This window comes from Lycorma delicatula, chromosome 13 (assembly GCF_047948215.1).
Source record: "Lycorma delicatula isolate Av1 chromosome 13, ASM4794821v1, whole genome shotgun sequence".
Classification (NCBI taxonomy): domain Eukaryota; kingdom Metazoa; phylum Arthropoda; class Insecta; order Hemiptera; family Fulgoridae; genus Lycorma; species Lycorma delicatula.
The window spans coordinates 53,759,009-53,778,234 of NC_134467.1; the positions used below are offsets into that span (position 1 = coordinate 53,759,009).

General features: G+C 35.8%; 2 protein-coding genes across 2 annotated transcripts in view; one reads left to right on the plus strand and one right to left on the minus strand.

The window, feature by feature from the left end:
* Samuel (SAM-motif ubiquitously expressed punctatedly localized protein) overlaps nucleotides 1-19,226 on the plus strand; it is a 277,423-nt gene that overhangs the window by 116,063 nt on the left and 142,134 nt on the right. The gene's annotated exons all lie outside the window — the stretch shown is intronic.
* LOC142333951 (uncharacterized) lies at nucleotides 4,532-9,071 on the minus strand. Its single transcript, XM_075381592.1, has 2 exons — nucleotides 8,180-9,071; nucleotides 4,532-4,591 (listed from the first exon to the last, which is right to left on the minus strand). The coding sequence occupies exons 1-2, from the start codon at nucleotides 9,063-9,065 to the stop codon at nucleotides 4,572-4,574; spliced, it is 906 nt and encodes a 301-aa protein (XP_075237707.1). The 5' UTR covers nucleotides 9,066-9,071; the 3' UTR covers nucleotides 4,532-4,571.

Genomic DNA, 19,226 nt, shown 5'->3' on the forward strand with positions numbered 1-19,226 from the left:
AAAAACAGTAAAAAATAATATTTATATTATTTTATAATATAATATAATAGTAATATATGTTGTTTTCTCCAACCAATTTTCCAGCTACTGCTGGATCTGGGTGTGTGCGCGCGCGTGTGTGTATAGGTGAATGTAGTTACCGTACCTTCTTGCCAGGCTTGACGTAGCTGCAGTGTAAGTGGAATACAGTGTAAATGTATCGGTAAATATGTAGTCTGGAACAGACTTGGGTCGACCGCTTCTGAGACCGTGCGGTTAATTGAAACCCGAACGCTAAAAAACACCGGTATCCAAAGTCTAGCATTCAAATCCATATAAAAGCAATCGCCTTTACAAGGACCTCGAATCTTAGAAGAACCCTGGACTTCGAAAATCAGCCGGTTTTGGGACGACGAGTTTAACCGATAGACTAACCCGGCGTATACATACGTACATATAAATAAAACCTCTTTGTGATTTTCCTTTACCAAAATTGTCGACTTTATAACACAATATTATAATTTTATAAAATATTGGAAGTGGTTATTTGGGGAGGAAGTTGTTATACAACTAGAACATTTTTTTTTTTTTTTTTAATCGGTTTATCCTGATTTAATACGCATTCATAAATATATATTTTATTTTTACCGTCGTGCTGCGTGTAGTTTCTATCGTATAAAAATTAAAAATTACATTTTCTTTTTCCAATATTTTGTTACGTTTAATTCACTATTTAACCTTCGAAGCTTGCGCATTGGAATGCGAAATGGAAATTTTTTAGCGTATGAAAAATGCCGTGCTTGACCGGGATTCTAACCCAGAACCTTCGATTGATAGACCGAGCCGCTACCGCTCCGCCAAGGAAATCGGCATTTTCTCTAAATGTTTTAGTTTATAGAAAAATTAATATATTAGTAAAAATATCACTTATTGTTTAGTAAAATCAACAAATTCTGAACAAAGAATTTTTTTTATCATACTGATCGATCCGTTAAGATTTTGAGATCGTCTGTTTATTTTTTAAAGGATAAAACTGAGTGTATTTGATGGCTATAATTGTTTTTTGTGTTTGTTTTTTTAACTATGTAACTCGAAGAAATCATTGGATGCATTTATATCTTTACTATTCTTTTTATGTATTTTTGCACGAGTATGTGTTTGTGTTTGCGCGCGCGCGTGTGTGTGTGCGTGTGTGTGTGTGTGAGTGCATGTGCGCGCTTGTATAATTGTGTATTATATATATTAACATTGGCCAAGGCTTCAACCTTGTGTGGACCGGAAAACAAAGTATAGACTCATCGTGAATTCTACTCGTATAACGCTTAATACAAACACACACACACAACAAATATACTTACAATATATAAATACAAAAGAGCTACAACAATTCAACAGGTTATATATTTTTGTGTGTGTGTTTTGTTTGTACTTGTAGCTTTAGATGAGTGAGAAACTAAGCTTTGTATACTTTTTGTTTAGTGACGGAGTTTTCTTGTTTTTTATTCTTGTTTGTGCGGTTAAGACAATGTTTGCTCTTGTTTATGTATTCTGATCGTGACTGTTCATCATCCGGCCCCTGCCAACATTTAACATCGAAAGAAATAAGACGAAGTTTAAAAAAAAAAAAAATATATATATTCTCATATATATTTTTTTAATTTTATATTTTTACGTTTGATTTTTAACTTTTCTTTTAATCTATAAAAAATTAGAGATTCTTTTTATGGTATATATTCACTTTATTTTACGTATTATTTAATAATTACGTAAAAATAATAAGGACAAATTACGTTAAAAAAGAAATAATAGTAATTATTTGTAAAGAGCAAAGAAAGATTTCTCGGAAAAAAAATTATTTTAAGGTTGTCGACCGTACATTATCGCACTTCATAAACAGATATATATATTTTAAATCTTTAAAAATTCTCTTTACATCGATTTAATCGGTTAAAATTTCTGGAATGAAATAAATCAAGAGGTAAAATTTTTATATTTATGTTTCTTTTTATATCGTTATCGAAAATATGTTTTTATAAATAAAGACCTTACGGTCTGTTATTTGTTTTAATCGATTTATATAAACACACACGCATACAGAACGTCCCGGGAGATGTTGGTACAAACTTAAGGCTAGTAAAACAAACAAAAAATCTAACTACGCTCGCCCGCTTTTTGATATATAAGAAGATTACGATTATATTAGTTTATTTTTTAAAAGCTACTGCGTCTTGAAAACGAGTGAAAATAAAGAAAAAACATTTTTAAGTTTTATAATAAAAAAAGAAAAACGCTTAAACTTTTGTTCTTTACGGATACGATGCGGTATCAATACACCCGGCACAAAACTGGTACGGGGGGTTTCGATCTGGAAATTTTGTGCACGATGCGCCTCGCTCTGGTCGGCTGATGACTGGAAAAGCGGATGAAATCTTGGATAAAGCGGATGAAATTTTGGATAAAGCGGGAAGAGACCGGAACGAAATCGAACCTTAACCGAAACGGCTTGTTACGAGGAACGAAAGATTATTTGCGTTCGACAACAACGTAAACGTTTGCTTCGCAAACGGTAGCGAAGCCAGGATTAATAGCAAGAAAAGTAATGCCGGGTGTGTGGCGGCATCAGAAAGTAATATAAACTGCGAGCTGCCACTGCTCGATTAAGCGATCGATTCTAGCCTCTAATATCGACAAAATAAAGATTACGATAAGCGTAGTGACAAAACGACCGGAATCGATCGATAGGAAAAGCGACATCTTCGATCGCAACAACGCCAGACCCCGCGCATCTACGTGACCCGTCGAAGATCGAAAGAGCTTGGCCGGGAAGTTTACATGACCTTGCGCCGTCAGATTGCCGTTTGTTTCGGTCTCAACAGAACGGTAAATAAGTCGCCTTCTAAAGGGACCTGTGAAAATCACAGGGACCGGAAAACACAGAAGTATCAAAGCGACGGGATTATGATTTAGCCTCGAATATGGAAAAAGGTGGTCGATCAAATCGACGCGCGTTCGGTTTAATAAACTTTGCGTTGAAACGCGAAGAAATCTTTTCTTCGATTCTTAATCGTAAGATATTTTAATAAAATTTGGTGTACGCGCGTATGTTCACGTCCTGAAATCGAATCGAAAATAAATAATAATAATTTCAATTACGAGTAAGCGAAAAGGATAACGAAATTATCAGAGTCCGTAATTATTGCAATCCATTTTAATAAATTCATTCGTATCTCCGTCATTAATCGGCCGTCTTGAACAAATCAGAAGTCATTTTGTTTACGCGAAAAGGTTTAACGTTTTACCTACGAAAAAATAATTCGTTAAACCGATATTTACGGCGCTGTGTAGAAGATTTTATTTTACAGATGTACATCGAATTTCATTAACGTATCTCGATACTTTCTTAACGCTTAAATTGTTTTAAAAAAATTACAAAATGGCGGATAGAGGGGAAAAGGAAGCGAGATTTTATTGAAAAATTTGATTGAAAAACTTGAATAACAAAGTTTCAGAAATTAAAAAAATATCGGTAATAAAAAAAATCCATTAAAAGTAAAAAGTTATATTCAAACGGAAAGCTCGGGGAATTCTATTAAAATAAAAAATAAAATAATTTTCAATTACTTTTTTAAAAATGTTTCCTCGAAGAACGAGCAAAATAAATTAGTATTAATCATGTGATGAGTCGATGAGAGATAATAAAACTACTGATGTCGCTCAAAAGAGGAGAAGAAAAAAGTTTCGTCATTCCTTCATTAAAACATAAGAGGTGTTGGTATTCCGTGAACTGAACCGTGTATTAGGAACGGGGATAAAATACTGTACACTAAAGCTCAGTTAATATATATATATATATATATATATATATATATATATATATGTACTTCACCTACGATAATGCTTCGCACATCGATTTCTTTACTTTACACTCGTGATGAAGATAGGTAGTCGCTTATATAAACATACGCATTTATATATATATATATATATATGTCGGAGAGGCGAGGAGATTTGTCAGGGATTCAACGTTTTGTGTTTCACTCATTTTTATTATTACAAGTGGAGAATATATAAGATTATAATAAAGTTCAATTAATAAAAATGAGTAGATAACTCGTACAATGAAATAATTACAAATGATAATTATCACTTATCAATAACTCAGTAGTACACGAATTATAATATAAGATTAATTTAATTTAGAATTCAAATAATATTAAAACAACTTGCGATAGACCGAGGCTCAGGGAAATAACGAATTCGCGATCACCAGGACGTCTGTTCGATCTGGGTTCCAAAGCAAGACTGCCTTTTCTCAATATTCTCAAATAATATGCCTACTGCATATTTCCTTTTCCTTATTAATTTTATGATACCCCTATCGTCCTGGGATCCCGACTACGTTGACAACCGTGTGCCTACCTAGGCCTAAGCCTACCGCAATAAAACAATTTAAACCTTATTTTACAAAATATTACAGGTAATAGTACATTTCTTAAAACTACTAAAAATACAGATATTCTAAAGAATATTCTCATCGTTTTGTCGGAAGATACTCCACTGTACTTTATTCTCCGACACGGCCATTCTGACAATCACACGCCCTCGGGTGTATCTAAAACATTGAGTTACAGTGGTATTTTAATTTTTGTTTTCAACTGACCTCGGTCATTATAAAGCATTTTACAATAGTTAAAGTACAAAAGATAGATTCAGAAGTCCTCTCGAGTAACAGAAATCCATTAATTATTCATTATCCTAAATAGTCATCGTACAGTACTCAAGAGATCGAAAAGCCATCAATCATTATTCCTTATCATTTAACTGTCAAATAAGATTTTATTTCCTCCACCAATAGACCTCTGCACTATCTCTAGGCTACCCTGTATGCCACATACAGTATCATACATATTCTGTAGTTGCCACAACTACCTGCCCGACACATCATCAGGTGCCCATCGCGCCCTGATCAAACTAACATTAGCCACTAATTTAGTTTGCAGTTACGACTACACACTGATGCATGTGCGAAAAATAAGAATGCCAGGTCCACGACCTGCTGCCAGCCATTAGTGCATTGCGTCATTGGTGGTCTCTTTTTAAACCATAGTCCCTGTTTCAGGACCAACATCAACAGTCTCCTCGGCACAACTTTCATTGTCCGAGGAAACATCCAACTCATTAGGAATATAATTTTCAGGCATTTCTCTCAACTTATCATGACTATACTTATAACTTCTACTACTACTTAAAGATTTTAGTGTGTACCTGTCGTTATCAAGTAATTCTGTTACTACGAATGGACCTCTAAATTTCCTATCGAGTTTCGTTTGATTACGTTCTTCGTTCTTAATCAAAACGTGATCTCCTATTTTAAACTTATTAACCTTCGCTTTATTTTTATCAAATCTAATCTTCTCATAATTAGCATTTTCCTCTATACTTTCAATCGCTCGTTGTCTTACATTAGAGATATCAATTTCATTTTCGTTGTCATCAACTAACAACCCGTAAGGTCTTGCCTTCTTACCAATTAATAATTCTAACGCACTAGATTTGGTAATACGATTCGCGGTTGAGTTTAAAGCTAGCTGAACTTCACCAATGGCGTCTTGCCATGGACGATTATTAGACTCAACAGCAGTGAACATATTTTTTAACGTACTCATTACACGCTCTACTTGACCATTTGCCCTACTAGTACCTGTAGCTATTAAATGTAAATTAATATTTAAAGATTTACAAAAGTCTTTAAAATCTTTCCCAGTAAAACATCTACCTTGATCGGCAATCACACGAGCGGGAACTCCCAATATAAATATTGAAGCCTTTAAAGCTTTAATAACACTATTACAGTAAATTTTTCTGGTGTGATGTAAATAAACATATTTGGTAAAACCATCTATAATAACAATAATGTATTCTTTAGTATTATTTTTACCGCTCAATTTACCTGTAATATCTATATGCACAGTATGCCAAGGTATGCGGGTCTTAGGGATGGGATGTAATTCAGCTTGAATTTTACCTGACTGAGCTTTAGAGAGTTTACAAGTAATACAATTGTCAACAAATTTACGTACGTATTTAGACATACCTTCAAACCAGTAATACTCATAAACCTTATCGAGTGTTTTATCCCAACCTAAGTGCATAACAGACTCATGTACATGGTTAATGACGGACCACCGAAATGCTCTGGGTACAATCGGCAAACAAAGGGTTTCGCCTTTTCTCTGTATTTTCCGGTATAGCGTACCGGCTTTAATTTCATAAGATTTTAAGAGATCTTCCGATAGCTCATCGCTTTGCAATTTGGTGACTATTTCCGAAATTTCCGAGTCACGCTGTTGTTCAGCAAGAAGCCAATCAACCGATAGTTCCGCGAGGTTAACGCGTTTCTCTTCAATTTTATTAACCTGTTTTGGTAAATCGGACAAAGGGTTTCGAGAGAAGAAATCCGCGTGCGACATACGTTTGCCTTCTCTATAAACTATATAGAACTGAAAAGCCTGTAAATAAGCCCACCACCTATGGACTCTATCATTAAGATCAATCTTATTTTGAGAAGATTTCAATGAATTACAATCAGTTACAACAGTAAATTGTCGTCCATGCAAGTAATCCCGAAAATGTTTAATAGATTTAACAACGGCCATAGTTTCGAGTTCGTAAAAATGATACCTGGACTCGGCTGGGCTTGTCCTTTTACTAAAGTATTCAATAACTTTATTTTTACCGTCTACTTTATGCATGAGTATTGCTCCGTACCCATCGGAACTAGCATCGGTATGCAGTTCTATAGGCTAATCCGGGTCAAAGATAATTAAGACGGGTTCGTTGGTCAAAGTATGAATTACTTTTTGTCGGGCGTTTTCATGTGTCTCAGTCCACTCAATATATTTTTTACCTGAGGTAAGAGCATATAATGGTTTCATGATTTGTGAAAACTTAGGGACAAACCGTCGGAAATAAGATGCAAGGCCAATAAACTGTCTAAGCTGAGTAACGGTCCTTGGAGCGGGTAACATTGTTAAAGAGTTTATTTTACGAGGGTTTGGACGAACTTGTCCTTCTTGAATCTCATACCCAAGGTATGAAACAGATGTTTTGAGAAAAGAACATTTTGAAAAATTAAATGAGAATCCCGCATCTATAAGAATTTTTAATACCACTCGAAGTCTTTCAAACGCTTCTTCTATCGTATCTGTAATTATCAGTACATCGTCTAGATAAACTACAACGAAAGTGTACGCGAGCTCACCCAATGCCTTTAAAATTGCTCTTTGAAAAACCGAAGGAGCATTTTTCAAGCCGAATGGCATTGTTAAAAATTCAAATTGACCATCAGGAGTAACAAATGCCGTACGTTCTATAGATTCCGAATGTATAGGAATTTGATGGAAACCACTGGCCATATCTAAACTAATGTAGAATTTAGCCTTTCTAAGTCTCGGTATTTGATCTAAAATAAGTGGCAAAGGATCTAAAATAAGTGGCAATATACAGTGGCAACTGTATTTTTATTTAATTCACGATAATCGACACATAAACGATCCGATCCGTCTTTTTTTCTTGACTAGTAAGATAGGACTAGCAAACGGTGAATTGCTAGGACGAATAACATTAGCTTCAAGTAACTCATTTATTCTTTCTCTAACTATTTGTCTCTCTTCTACACTAAGTCTATATGGTCTTCTCTGTACCGTAACGTTTGTATCTATTAAACGTATGTCAAGTTCACCACTGTTGACGCGAGTACGAGGAAAACCCGTAATAAAAGAACTTTCATACTCTTTTAAGATTGAAACTAATCTTATTTTATCATTTTTATCAACATCTGTATCAACATTATCAAAATTTATAATTTCGAATTTACTACATTCATTTACTACTTTAGATTTACAGATTTTAAAATTATTTTGAGAAATATTTACTTCAAAACCCAAGCTCAAAATTTCTCGACCAATTAAAATATTATAACTCAAATATTCATCTGGGACAACGTGAAAAAGAATCTCTAATGTAAACAAATCCATAATTACAATAGATAAAATTTGCATGCTACAATTTACTACAACATTTCCGATGCCTTTCAAAATTATTAATTCATTAATTCTACGTCCAGAAAACTTAATCGCTATCGATTCCTTTATTAATGAGCATTCCGCTCCTGAATCAAAACAATATGGAAACGACTCACCAAGATGGTTTAGAATACCAGTAGGAGCTGCAACTGTGCAAAGATTCACACGGCGTTCGACGCTACCATTCTCCTTGTTGTTCCCTGGACCGCTACGGCTGCTACCTGGAGCCGTACAGTTTGGCGCAATATGACCAGCTACCCCACATTTGAAACACGTCACATTGCGCGATGAAGAGGATGATTCTTTGGAGCCACGATGGTTACTGCTTTGCTCCGCTTGCTTCTTCTTAAGTTTAGGACACTCAAACTTTTTGTGACCTATTTCCCCACAGAAATGGCACTTCCCTGAAGCTGCTGGCTTAAAACGCTTCAAATCGGATGTAGATGAGTTATCTGAAGCTGATATTGGTCTTTTTCGGGTGTAGGAAAAGCCTCGCATTTCGCTCAAAAATTCGGCTTCCGTTTTGATGTCGCTAGTTAATGCTACGCGCTCCACTCGATTATCAATATGGGTCAATCGCGCAAGCACAACCGCATTAACTATTTCGTCAACTGTTAAAGACCTCCAGCGGGCCTTTAGCGATGATCGAAGTCGAATGCCAAAGGCGCCGACACTTTCATCCTTGGTTGGTGCCTCCTGATGAATTTTCAGCACAACCGCTGTCGCAGTTTCTTGTCCCCCGAAGCGTGACACAAAAAGTTCTTTTAATTGAGGCCACTGTATACCCGGAATTGCCACTTGGGATAGCCACTGAGCTGCTGAACCTTCCAAAGCTTTGCTAAGCGCAGATATCAATTCACTGCCTTGAAGAGGATTTTCTAATAGACACAGTTCTGCTGCAGAGCACCAAGCAACAGAATCCGATCCCGCACTCTCTGGATTAAATCGTGGTAACGCAACACTTTTCTTTGTCGATAATGGCTTTTGCATACAACACTTCATAAACTCAAACAATGTATTCCACTGATCAGGTGATGGACCAGATGGAGACGATCCCACTTCTGATGTCGGAGAGGCGAGGAGATTTGTCAGGGATTCAACGTTTTGTGTTTCACTCATTTTTATTATTACAAGTGGAGAATATATAAGATTATAATAAAGTTCAATTAATAAAAATGAGTAGATAACTCGTACAATGAAATAATTACAAATGATAATTATCACTTATCAATAACTCAGTAGTACACGAATTATAATATAAGATTAATTTAATTTAGAATTCAAATAATATTAAAACAACTTGCGATAGACCGAGGCTCAGGGAAATAACGAATTCGCGATCACCAGGACGTCTGTTCGATCTGGGTTCCAAAGCAAGACTGCCTTTTCTCAATATTCTCAAATAATATGCCTACTGCATATTTCCTTTTCCTTATTAATTTTATGATACCCCTATCGTCCTGGGATCCCGACTACGTTGACAACCGTGTGCCTACCTAGGCCTAAGCCTACCGCAATAAAACAATTTAAACCTTATTTTACAAAATATTACAGGTAATAGTACATTTCTTAAAACTACTAAAAATACAGATATTCTAAAGAATATTCTCATCGTTTTGTCGGAAGATACTCCACTGTACTTTATTCTCCGACATATATATATATATATATATATATAAATTTTATTTTTACATTTACTGAACTAATGAAATTATTGTAAAAAAATAAGATAGTAATAATAATAATAAAGAAAATGGTAACTACAAAGCAAAAGAAACGGGTAACAGAAAGCAACAAGTGCAGAAGTTGAAAAACGAAGAATACTCATTCAAGAAGAAATTATACAGTTTGCTGTACGGACCTATTTTTATTTTTACTTCCATATTGAAGAAAGAATACAGGAATTGAGGGTGAAATAACTAATCAAAGAAGATAAGGTTTAAGATTCGCTTGTGACATTTTAATTACTCTAATAGAAAAGCAAATATACGGTTAGAAGAAACGAAGAGATCGGCATCGGTTTCTTGTTAGAATACGAAGCGAAATAAAAAAATAAATAACAATCAAACAAAGAGAGAAAAGAGAATAACGAGGAATCAAATACGGCTTTCTGCTGACAGTTCGTGCTATAAAAATCGCCCGAACGGTGCTAGCGAATCGTTTCGCGTACGACACGTTGTGCCAAGTCTTTTTTGAAAAAATAAATCTGTTAACGGAGCTAGAATTCTTCGATAATCGCTCGGTACATTTCTGTACCGACGGTCCGATCGAACGGTCCTGCCGTACGATTAACAGAAACAGCGTACTGTACGCCGAAAGGTTTTCATCGTGAAGTAGACGCTCAAACATGTGGCGGCTTTTCCAGTCGTCCGATAACAGTTTTTGTACGAATTACACCCCCGGGTAAATAAAACTGCGTCTCGTCTGACGCGAATTACAGCATCGGGTCTATCTGTCCATCGACAGTGTTTTTGGACAACCGGTCGCGATAATTAAGACTTTTCGGTTTTTCTGTTTTCTTAAGTCGTCGATAATCGTTACACGACACGGTTTCAAATTTAAATCTTGACGAATCTTACAGAAAGCGTGCGTGTATTTTACAGCGCTTTGTTGTGATAACTTACGTTCAGATTGTTTAGGACCGTCAAAAATTCTGATTTGAATATCGGCTACAGCCTCTGGAATCCTAATGGCAGGTCGCCTTTTTCGTTTTACGTTTCAAACCGTCTCCTCATTTTTGTACCGAATCGTGAATGCTACTCTCGAGAAAGTTTGACGCGTTTCGGTGAATGTTTGACGCCGTTTTTAGAAGTAATCCAGAACGCAATCGATATAAGCTTTTGCTATAACCTTTCTTAATAACTCTTTCTTCAGTCGAATAAGGGGTTTTAAAAAACACAACCGCAAAGAACGATACAATACTGCGCCGGTTCAAGTTAATTTTTTTAATTTTTTATTTAGGTGAAATTTATATTATTATTTTTTCTTTCTGTTTAAGTTTGTGTATAAACCAGGATTTGAATTTTCGGTTGTAACCTATTCACGCGAATAGTTTACAATCGAAAACGATAAACGACAGCAGTAAAGCGCACTACCGGTACTGACGCTAGCATTAGCGGCGTTAAAGATGACCTCAAATAACTACGATTCATAAAATCAGTTATTCTATGAAAAAGGAACGATGCGACTATATTTATAACAGCTATAACCGGTAGAGAAAAAAATAATATTTTCTTTGATATTTTATTATTATCTGAACGTAATACTATTTAAATATTAAATATCGGTGTAAAGACTAGGAAAAGGTTTATTATAATTAGAGATTACATCCGTATCGTAATATTGTTCCTCTAAATAGATAGTCTTATTATGCAATACGTAGTATATTTATCGCAAAATATTTTACGTCGTTAAATACTTTATTAAAATCAAAAACCGAAGGATATTAGGAACTTTTCTTGTACATATTATTACTGAGTAACCCAAAAGTAGATCTGTAAATAAACGAATTTATAATATTCCTCGGTCGTTTTTAAAAATCTTGTTTGAAAACGTTAAACAAAAACTTGACTCTGTGGGCCCAGACAAGTTTCAAAATCGAACTGCCCGTAGGCTATACTTTACCGACTGTAAACGAGCGGTTAAAATTTCACGTTTTGATAAGACCGCGCAAGTAAGATACAGAGTAGAACAAAAACTGTCCTCCATCCTTTCTTTTTCTCGTTGTTCGTGACTTATTTACCTAAAGATTCTGAAACGTTAATCGTTACCCTCTTTTTAATCGACAACGTATATCTACATCTGAAGATAATTATTTAAAAGAGATTTAAGATTTTCAAGTTGGTAATTTACCGGATGAACCGAGGGCGTAACATCGCTAATCGTACGGATAGAATTCCCATTAGTATTTCTGTCGCCCACAAAGTCGACCGAGTCACCTTTATACACTTTAAATATTATCGATTTATTTAATTCTACCGCTCACCTGTGACGTCACAACATAGCGGGGAAGCGATTTTGCGAAAATCTTTTTTGGTAAATATTGTTATTTTTTAATTAACAAATGCGCCTAAGAAAAATATGACCTTAATTAGGCGAAATCTCGAGATACTGATGGTGACCTAACTCTACAGCCTCACCCCTTGACATTTTAAGTTGAAAATTTAACGGCAGCGATTCCTCATATGTAGAAGTAATCTGACCAATTTCGGTCAAAATCGATCCGGTAGTTCCGGAGATGTAAGATGATTTAGAGGGCAAGACCGAACACACACTTACATGCGAACATTAACATCCGGAAAATTTCCATCCGGTTTTTGGGTTTTTTAGGTTTCTTAGGTTGAAAACATTAAGATCCGGTGGTAACCGTATAAGCCCGAAACGGACCGATTACAATAATTTCTCTTCTAGAGCTATAGCGCTACCTAGACGGGAAAGTAAAAAATCTGATTATCGTTCGTGCAGATTACTTAAAGAACGGATGACTTGTATCGAATGGAACTATAGAGCCCCGTCGTGCGTACATCAGGATAAGAACTTTTTTAATGCGCTTTACCCCTGGGTAAGCCGTTAGTTTAGCGGTAGTGTAGAGGAATGAAGCTGTGTTGTTGCGAACCAAGTACATCCGACGAGATGACAATTTTACAATTTAACAAATAAACGATTTGTCGTGTACGTGTGACAGAAATACTACAGTTAACGTTAACGGGAGTACTCCCCGCGCGATATGTGATGTTATCTCTACTATAAGCGCGATTTATAATTAAATTGTACGCGTTGATGATACGATATCTCATTAACGATTTCTGAAAAAAATAAATATTAGACGCTGAATGCCAGTCGATAGTGAACCGTACATATACGATACGTAACGTATCGCTTCTCGTGTGTTATTTTATGTGCGCGTGCGTGAAGCGATACGTGCGTATCAGTGCGTGAACTGATATCACGCAGTCGCTACTAACAACACAAGTACAGGTTAATAACCCCTTATTACCTTCATATATCTACTCGCCTCCTTATTTACCTTTATTTTATCTCTTTAAAGTGTAATATACTCTCACTCCTTCCTCTCTGTGCATAAACGTATACGCTCTCGTACATATTAATTATTTTCTCCACAGCGCATATTAATAATAATAATATTTTTTTTAATCGTCACTTTATAATTAAAGGAGCTTTATTTCCTTTTTAATAAGACTAATTTGCTCCTAATTTAAGAGTAATTTCTTAATTAATTTATTAATAATTAAATCCAGTTTTTGGAGTGAAACAGCGGCTTTCTAACAAAAAAGAAACAAATTACAGTAACCGTTCGGTTAGTAATTTCTTTTTTCGTTAATTATCTTTAAAAAAAGAAGATTTTAAGGTTTTGCAATCGCTGAATGTATTGTTTACGCCTAAAGAAACCCAAGATAAAATTATATCTGTTAAAAGCTGACGACGATGCGCAAATTTTAACTGTATCACGTTAAATTCCATAATCGTATTTATTGTACGCAACCTGAGACACGAGTAAGAAGTCGCTTCGATCGTAGCATTAAGTGTAAGAATGTCATATGCAAGAATTATTAGAAAAATCTGAAAAGCGAAGCGGTTTCCCGTTTCTTTTCTCTTTTTTTTCAATAAAGCAAAAATACTGTCGCATATATCGACATACCGAGGCGCTCTAATTGCCCGTGATATTCACTTCTATATCAGACAATTTTATTCGATTCATTTCCGGGATATATTCTAAACATAACAGTCACGCGCAATCGATTTCTCTAAGTGATAACGCTTCTTCTATTTTGAGTACGTTACACTTGTTACAAACACAAGAAAGAACGGGACGAATCGGGATAAAACAGTAAATTAATGAAAGCATCTTTGTGAACCTAGGAATATCGATTCGCCGTCATACAACGACTACCGGCCGTGCAAAGAATTCTAAAAAAGATATGCATCTGTACGTCTACAATATTTAAATGACGCGAAGACCGGTAGACCGTTGGAACCGACCAGAATTTATAAATTGAAAGTTGAAAAATTAACACTGGACGGCTAATTTCAAAAAACAAGAAGATTCATCGTTAAAACATTTTCAAGCGAACGGTTATTATGAATGTAAACAAAATTATCTGATTTGGAGCGTATAGAACCTTTGAGAAATTATTGAAAACCCGAATTATTGAAATTAATTAATTATTGATTTTTAGTTATTGAAAACGCGAATGTTAGTTGCTGATTTTGGGCTGTCGGTCTCATTAGGTGATTATTTATTTATTTTTTTTTATGAGATCTGAAGTGCAGAAAAATGGATAACGAAGTCATCGCAAAACTTATCGGGGTCATTTGCAAGGTCTCGGCTCGACGCAGAGATGGCACAGGTATGACCGAACGATTATGATATTTGTCAAATACGAATCTTTACATGGCGGATTCGAATTTTCTGAAAAATTGAAGCGAAAATGTTTATAGAATACTTGTTTTAAAAGGTTTAACCCCGAAGGAGAATTGCTCGGAACGACTATGGGTTCTCGAGCCGTCAAATGTACACGGTGTACCGAGGTGTCTTTGAAAGCATGACCGTTTAAGCGGCGCCCGTTTGGGCGCATAGGTTGGATGTCAATAGACCACTTCTTCAAAATTTAAGGAGTGCCAAGCGCAGACCCTTAATTGTATGCACTGGTGTTTTTAAAACAACCTCCTATGAGGCTACCACCGTATCGGGAAAGGCTCTCCCAATCGATTTAGTGGTGAAAGTTCGGACGGCCGTGTGGGAATTGCAAGAGGCAGGAAAGCCGAGGTATTTGGGATGCGGTTTCGAGCAGGACCATTACCGGAGCGGAACGGTGATCGCTATACACCGGTTCTAAATTTCGAACAGATGCCCATCTCCCGCCTGAAGAGGACGTTTTACAGCCTCGCGATGGAAGTATGGCAGCAAGAATAGCATGCCACGAATAAGGGAAGGTCGCTGTATAGAACTATACAAGATCTGGGGCACAGTACGCTTCGAGTTAGTTTTTAAGGGCAACGGGAGCCCGAGTACTCTCCAACCACGTAAATTTAAACCAATATTTATTTCGATTCCGCCTGGAAGCTGATGAGCTGTGTGTCTGCGGAGAGGTCCAGTCGAGTGAACACAAGACTGCCCAGCTCTTAGGGGAGCCAGAAATCAGGCTGCCCTGGAACTTAAAGTACAAGGGGAATACTGGCCGCTCACAAGCGGCGAGTCAATGTGGCGAGAGCCGCATTGTCGGACCGTGTGGGAGTTCGTTGATGCGGTTGCTTCGTTCAACCGACATCAGTAGTTTATCAAGGGAAAAGACTCCTACCGCGCTACTGTTGGAAGCTAACCGAGAGATATGGCTGGCTATCAGCCAGATTAAGTCTCTCCTTAAGTCTTAAGTCGCGGCCAAGCCGTGGCAGCGAATCGCTCTCTTTGTCGAGATAAATTTACTTATTGATAGTCATATATGTTTTCGCAGTTGACGGGTGCGCCTAATCATTTTAGTGATATATAACAAGTGGACGGCGGGACCCGCAAGTGAGTGCTGTGTGGTTCCACGCTTCTTCCGGTCACGATTTTAGGTTAGCTGTAGGAGCTAGTTAGGACACTGATCGCTAAACTTTTTCGAGGCTCAGTAGCCGTTTGTGGCACAGACATTCGGTCTTATGCTTTAGGGTGACCGAATGGGGGTGATGGTGGGAGAAACGCCTAGCAACCAATACGTTCACATCTGGTCAAAAAGAAAGTGTTTTTTCACCACGGTAATGCGCCTGCTGATGCTGAGGGAATAAAACGTCGGAAAGTAGTTGATATCGGTATATCAAATTTTTAGGGTGACTGATTTGAAAAAAAATATTTCTGGAAAATCTTATGTTTTCTTTCTCAGGCCGAGAACTTTCCGAACAACCTTTATAGTGTTTAAATGCCGATTTTGGTTTAAAAGTTAAGAACTCGTGTCGATATGTAAAATTCATTTAACAATTTTTATTACTCTTAAATATGAGAACGGTTTTAGGTATAAATTAAGAGAAATAACTTAGTTTAATTTAGCGAAAGGTAAAGCTTAAACGTAGTTGTGTTTTACACTTTTCTTCTCTTATAAATATAATAATATTTTTTCGCGTTACTCAGGTACATAAACAAATTAAATCGCATTTTGTACGAAATACGTACGCATTTTCGTAAGTGAAATTTAAAGGCAAGTCTGAATTTTGTGTTAGTTTTCATTATTGTAACCGAATAAATTGTTAAACCGAATGTGCATATAACATTTTTTTGTACCTATATGTAGAAGATTTACGTAATTTTTTTGTAGCGTAACTAATTAAAGTAACTCTGCGCTACATATTAAAATAAATCAAAAAAACATAGGGTGACTAAAATTTAATGCACTGTCGCTCATAACTAGTAAAAGAGATAATCAAATAAAACAATGCGGTGTAAAGGTACGTTTTATTTGCTACAATAATTTTCATTTATTTCTTCGGTGACCGTTTTCTCATTCAGTTGATGAGGAATGCTGGCGGTCTTTCCTCGATTTACGAGCCTCGCAACGCCCTTAATACCCTTAATATCCCTCTTTAATCGTGAAAGGAAGTGAAAACCGCAGCTCGTCAAATCTGGTCGGTACGAAGGGTATGGAATTTTAACTTCACCAGAGCCTCGGCGGTTGCACGCGTTGTGCGGCCGGGCATTATCGTGTTGCAGAATTATCGGATCCACGGTTCGTAGAACGTAACGCACACGTCTCCTGAGATGTTTTTTGTATCGCACATATTTTACATTTGACTTAGCTTCCAGGTAGTCGATCGCACACACGTGTTTACGATCCAAGGATACCCCGACCACGGAATTTATCTGCGGATAATTGAGTTTTTTATTTTTTTGATTGCGGCGTACCTTATCGCCAGTATTCCGTGCTCTTTCGTTTTTCTACGTCGTAATGATGCGCCCGAGTTTCCTCTCGCTTCACGATATCGAAAAGGAAGTCATCGCGATAACGTTTAAAAAGGTATCGATAAAATTCGTTTACTTGTTATTTTTCAATTCTGTGAGTGCGTGGCCTCCCACCGTCCGCTCGTGCGATAATCTATACTGTTCGTTCTTACAGTACGCGTCGTTGTCGTACGATGAGAATAGATTCACCTATCTCCCGTTCGGTCACAGAATCCTTTCGAGGTTCATTTGCATCGTTCGCTTTACCCGGTTCTGATGCGTGAAATTTTATCGTCCTCATACTTCTTCGTTGAAACTTCGTTACAGTCGGCTTTTCACCGACGAATGACAGGGTTTGTTTTTTCCGCCGTTAAAAATTCAATCGTCGAACATTGTTTTAGGCGCATTTATATAGTAGGAAAATTCTATTCTATAACGAAGGCGACTAACAGAAAACGATAAGGCGTGGGTCAAGTAGTCTTGGAATTTAGTAATAGGGAAATGAGATTCCAAATGGCAGCAGCTGTCGTGTCGCTTTAGGCGACATTTTGTTCTCCCCTTACGTTTTAGTCGCTTCTCGTATGACAAAACCGGTCTACTGAGATCGGCTGCGGTTTATTATTTTGTTTTTTCTTTTAAAAAAACGTAATTTTTTCAAAATTTTTTTCAGAACGAAATAAAGTTACTGGTCTTTTTTAGTTTAAAAGAACCGATTATTATTTTCTATTAAATACAACGCTTTCTAAGAAATACAATGCGCGCGTGTTGTCCGTTTTAGTTTTTAAATAAGTAATAATTTAAATAAGTATTGTAAAGTCAGATCCTCTCCGACATAGGAAGAATTTTTTTTTTAATGAAAACAAAAATTGATTAAATAAATTACGATTACAAATACGCGATATGAAGTAATTTATAATAATCGTACAGTAATCTGCGAATGAGTCGGCGAAATTCTTGGAATATTTTCCCATTATTTAACGATCCAAGATGACAGTGATTTTTTCGGTTTATTGTTACGCCGCCGTCGTGTCTGTATTTCTTTGTACAGTGATTTTATAAATTTTATTTTCGATTGCGAAAAGACAGTTTATAAAAAAATAATAATTTTTCATACAGACAGATACAAATCATTACATACAGATCGAGTCGTGAGTCGACATTCTATAAGTAATTGTAAATTATCTTTGCCTGTAGGTTTCGATCGTAATCCCACGCTTCGTACAACAGTAAACGGTGGACGATATATCCACCGTTCGTTTTCGTTCTTTCACCTATACGATTTTATATTTGTTTCCGTAAAAGAAAATATTTTAATTGTATTTTAAACATATTATCGGTAAGATTTTTTAATCTTCCTTTAATTTATTAAATATTGTAACGGAAGCGTAAGGTTTTTTCTCGTTAACCGAATTACTGTGTCGCGTTTTACGAACGCAGTTCCGCGTTATATGAAAACAATCGAGAAATAATTTCAATTTATATTTTCTAATTTATTGTATATTTTCATTTATTATTTAAATTTCTATTTAAAATCTAAAATTCGATTCGTCGATTAGAAAAATTTACTTTAATTTTATCGACCGCTTAGCTATTTATCTTGATTTTCCCGCGTTCCTTCATCGTAGTAAATGTAGTAAGAACTTGATTCGATCGTTAGAATCGCAATATTTTCTGCGTAAATTGTATAAATTACACGCGCATATCATCTTCCGTTTTCTATTTTTCAATGCGAAATTAGAAAAAAAAAACACGAATTTTGAGGAGATTATTTTGGAATAAATCTAAACGGGTATAAAAGAATAAAACCTCTGGTGAGAAAAGTGTGATATCGTAACGCTTTGTTCGTCTCGGCTTTACTAATCATTTTTCCGACCGCCGATTTGATTAAACGAATTTTAAACTCCCTGATGTTTGTTTCTTTTTGTAAAAGAAGCGCATTTTGGAATTTGACGAGCGTTTAACAATAATTTTGGGATCGTCTGTAACTCCAATTCTTTGACTAACAATTTGAAATCGAAATGCATCCCAATTTACGCATCGCTAGTTTTTTTTTTACTTCAAAGTACATTAACGTAACTTCTATTTATGTTAAAAAAACTAAGAAGATTATTGAAAAATTTGATATAAAATTTTAAAAATCATTTTAAATAACTTATTTATTATTAAAATTATTATTTTCATCGGTTTCAGAGTTATAGCCAAATAAAATTTTAATTAATGAAATATTTTGATCT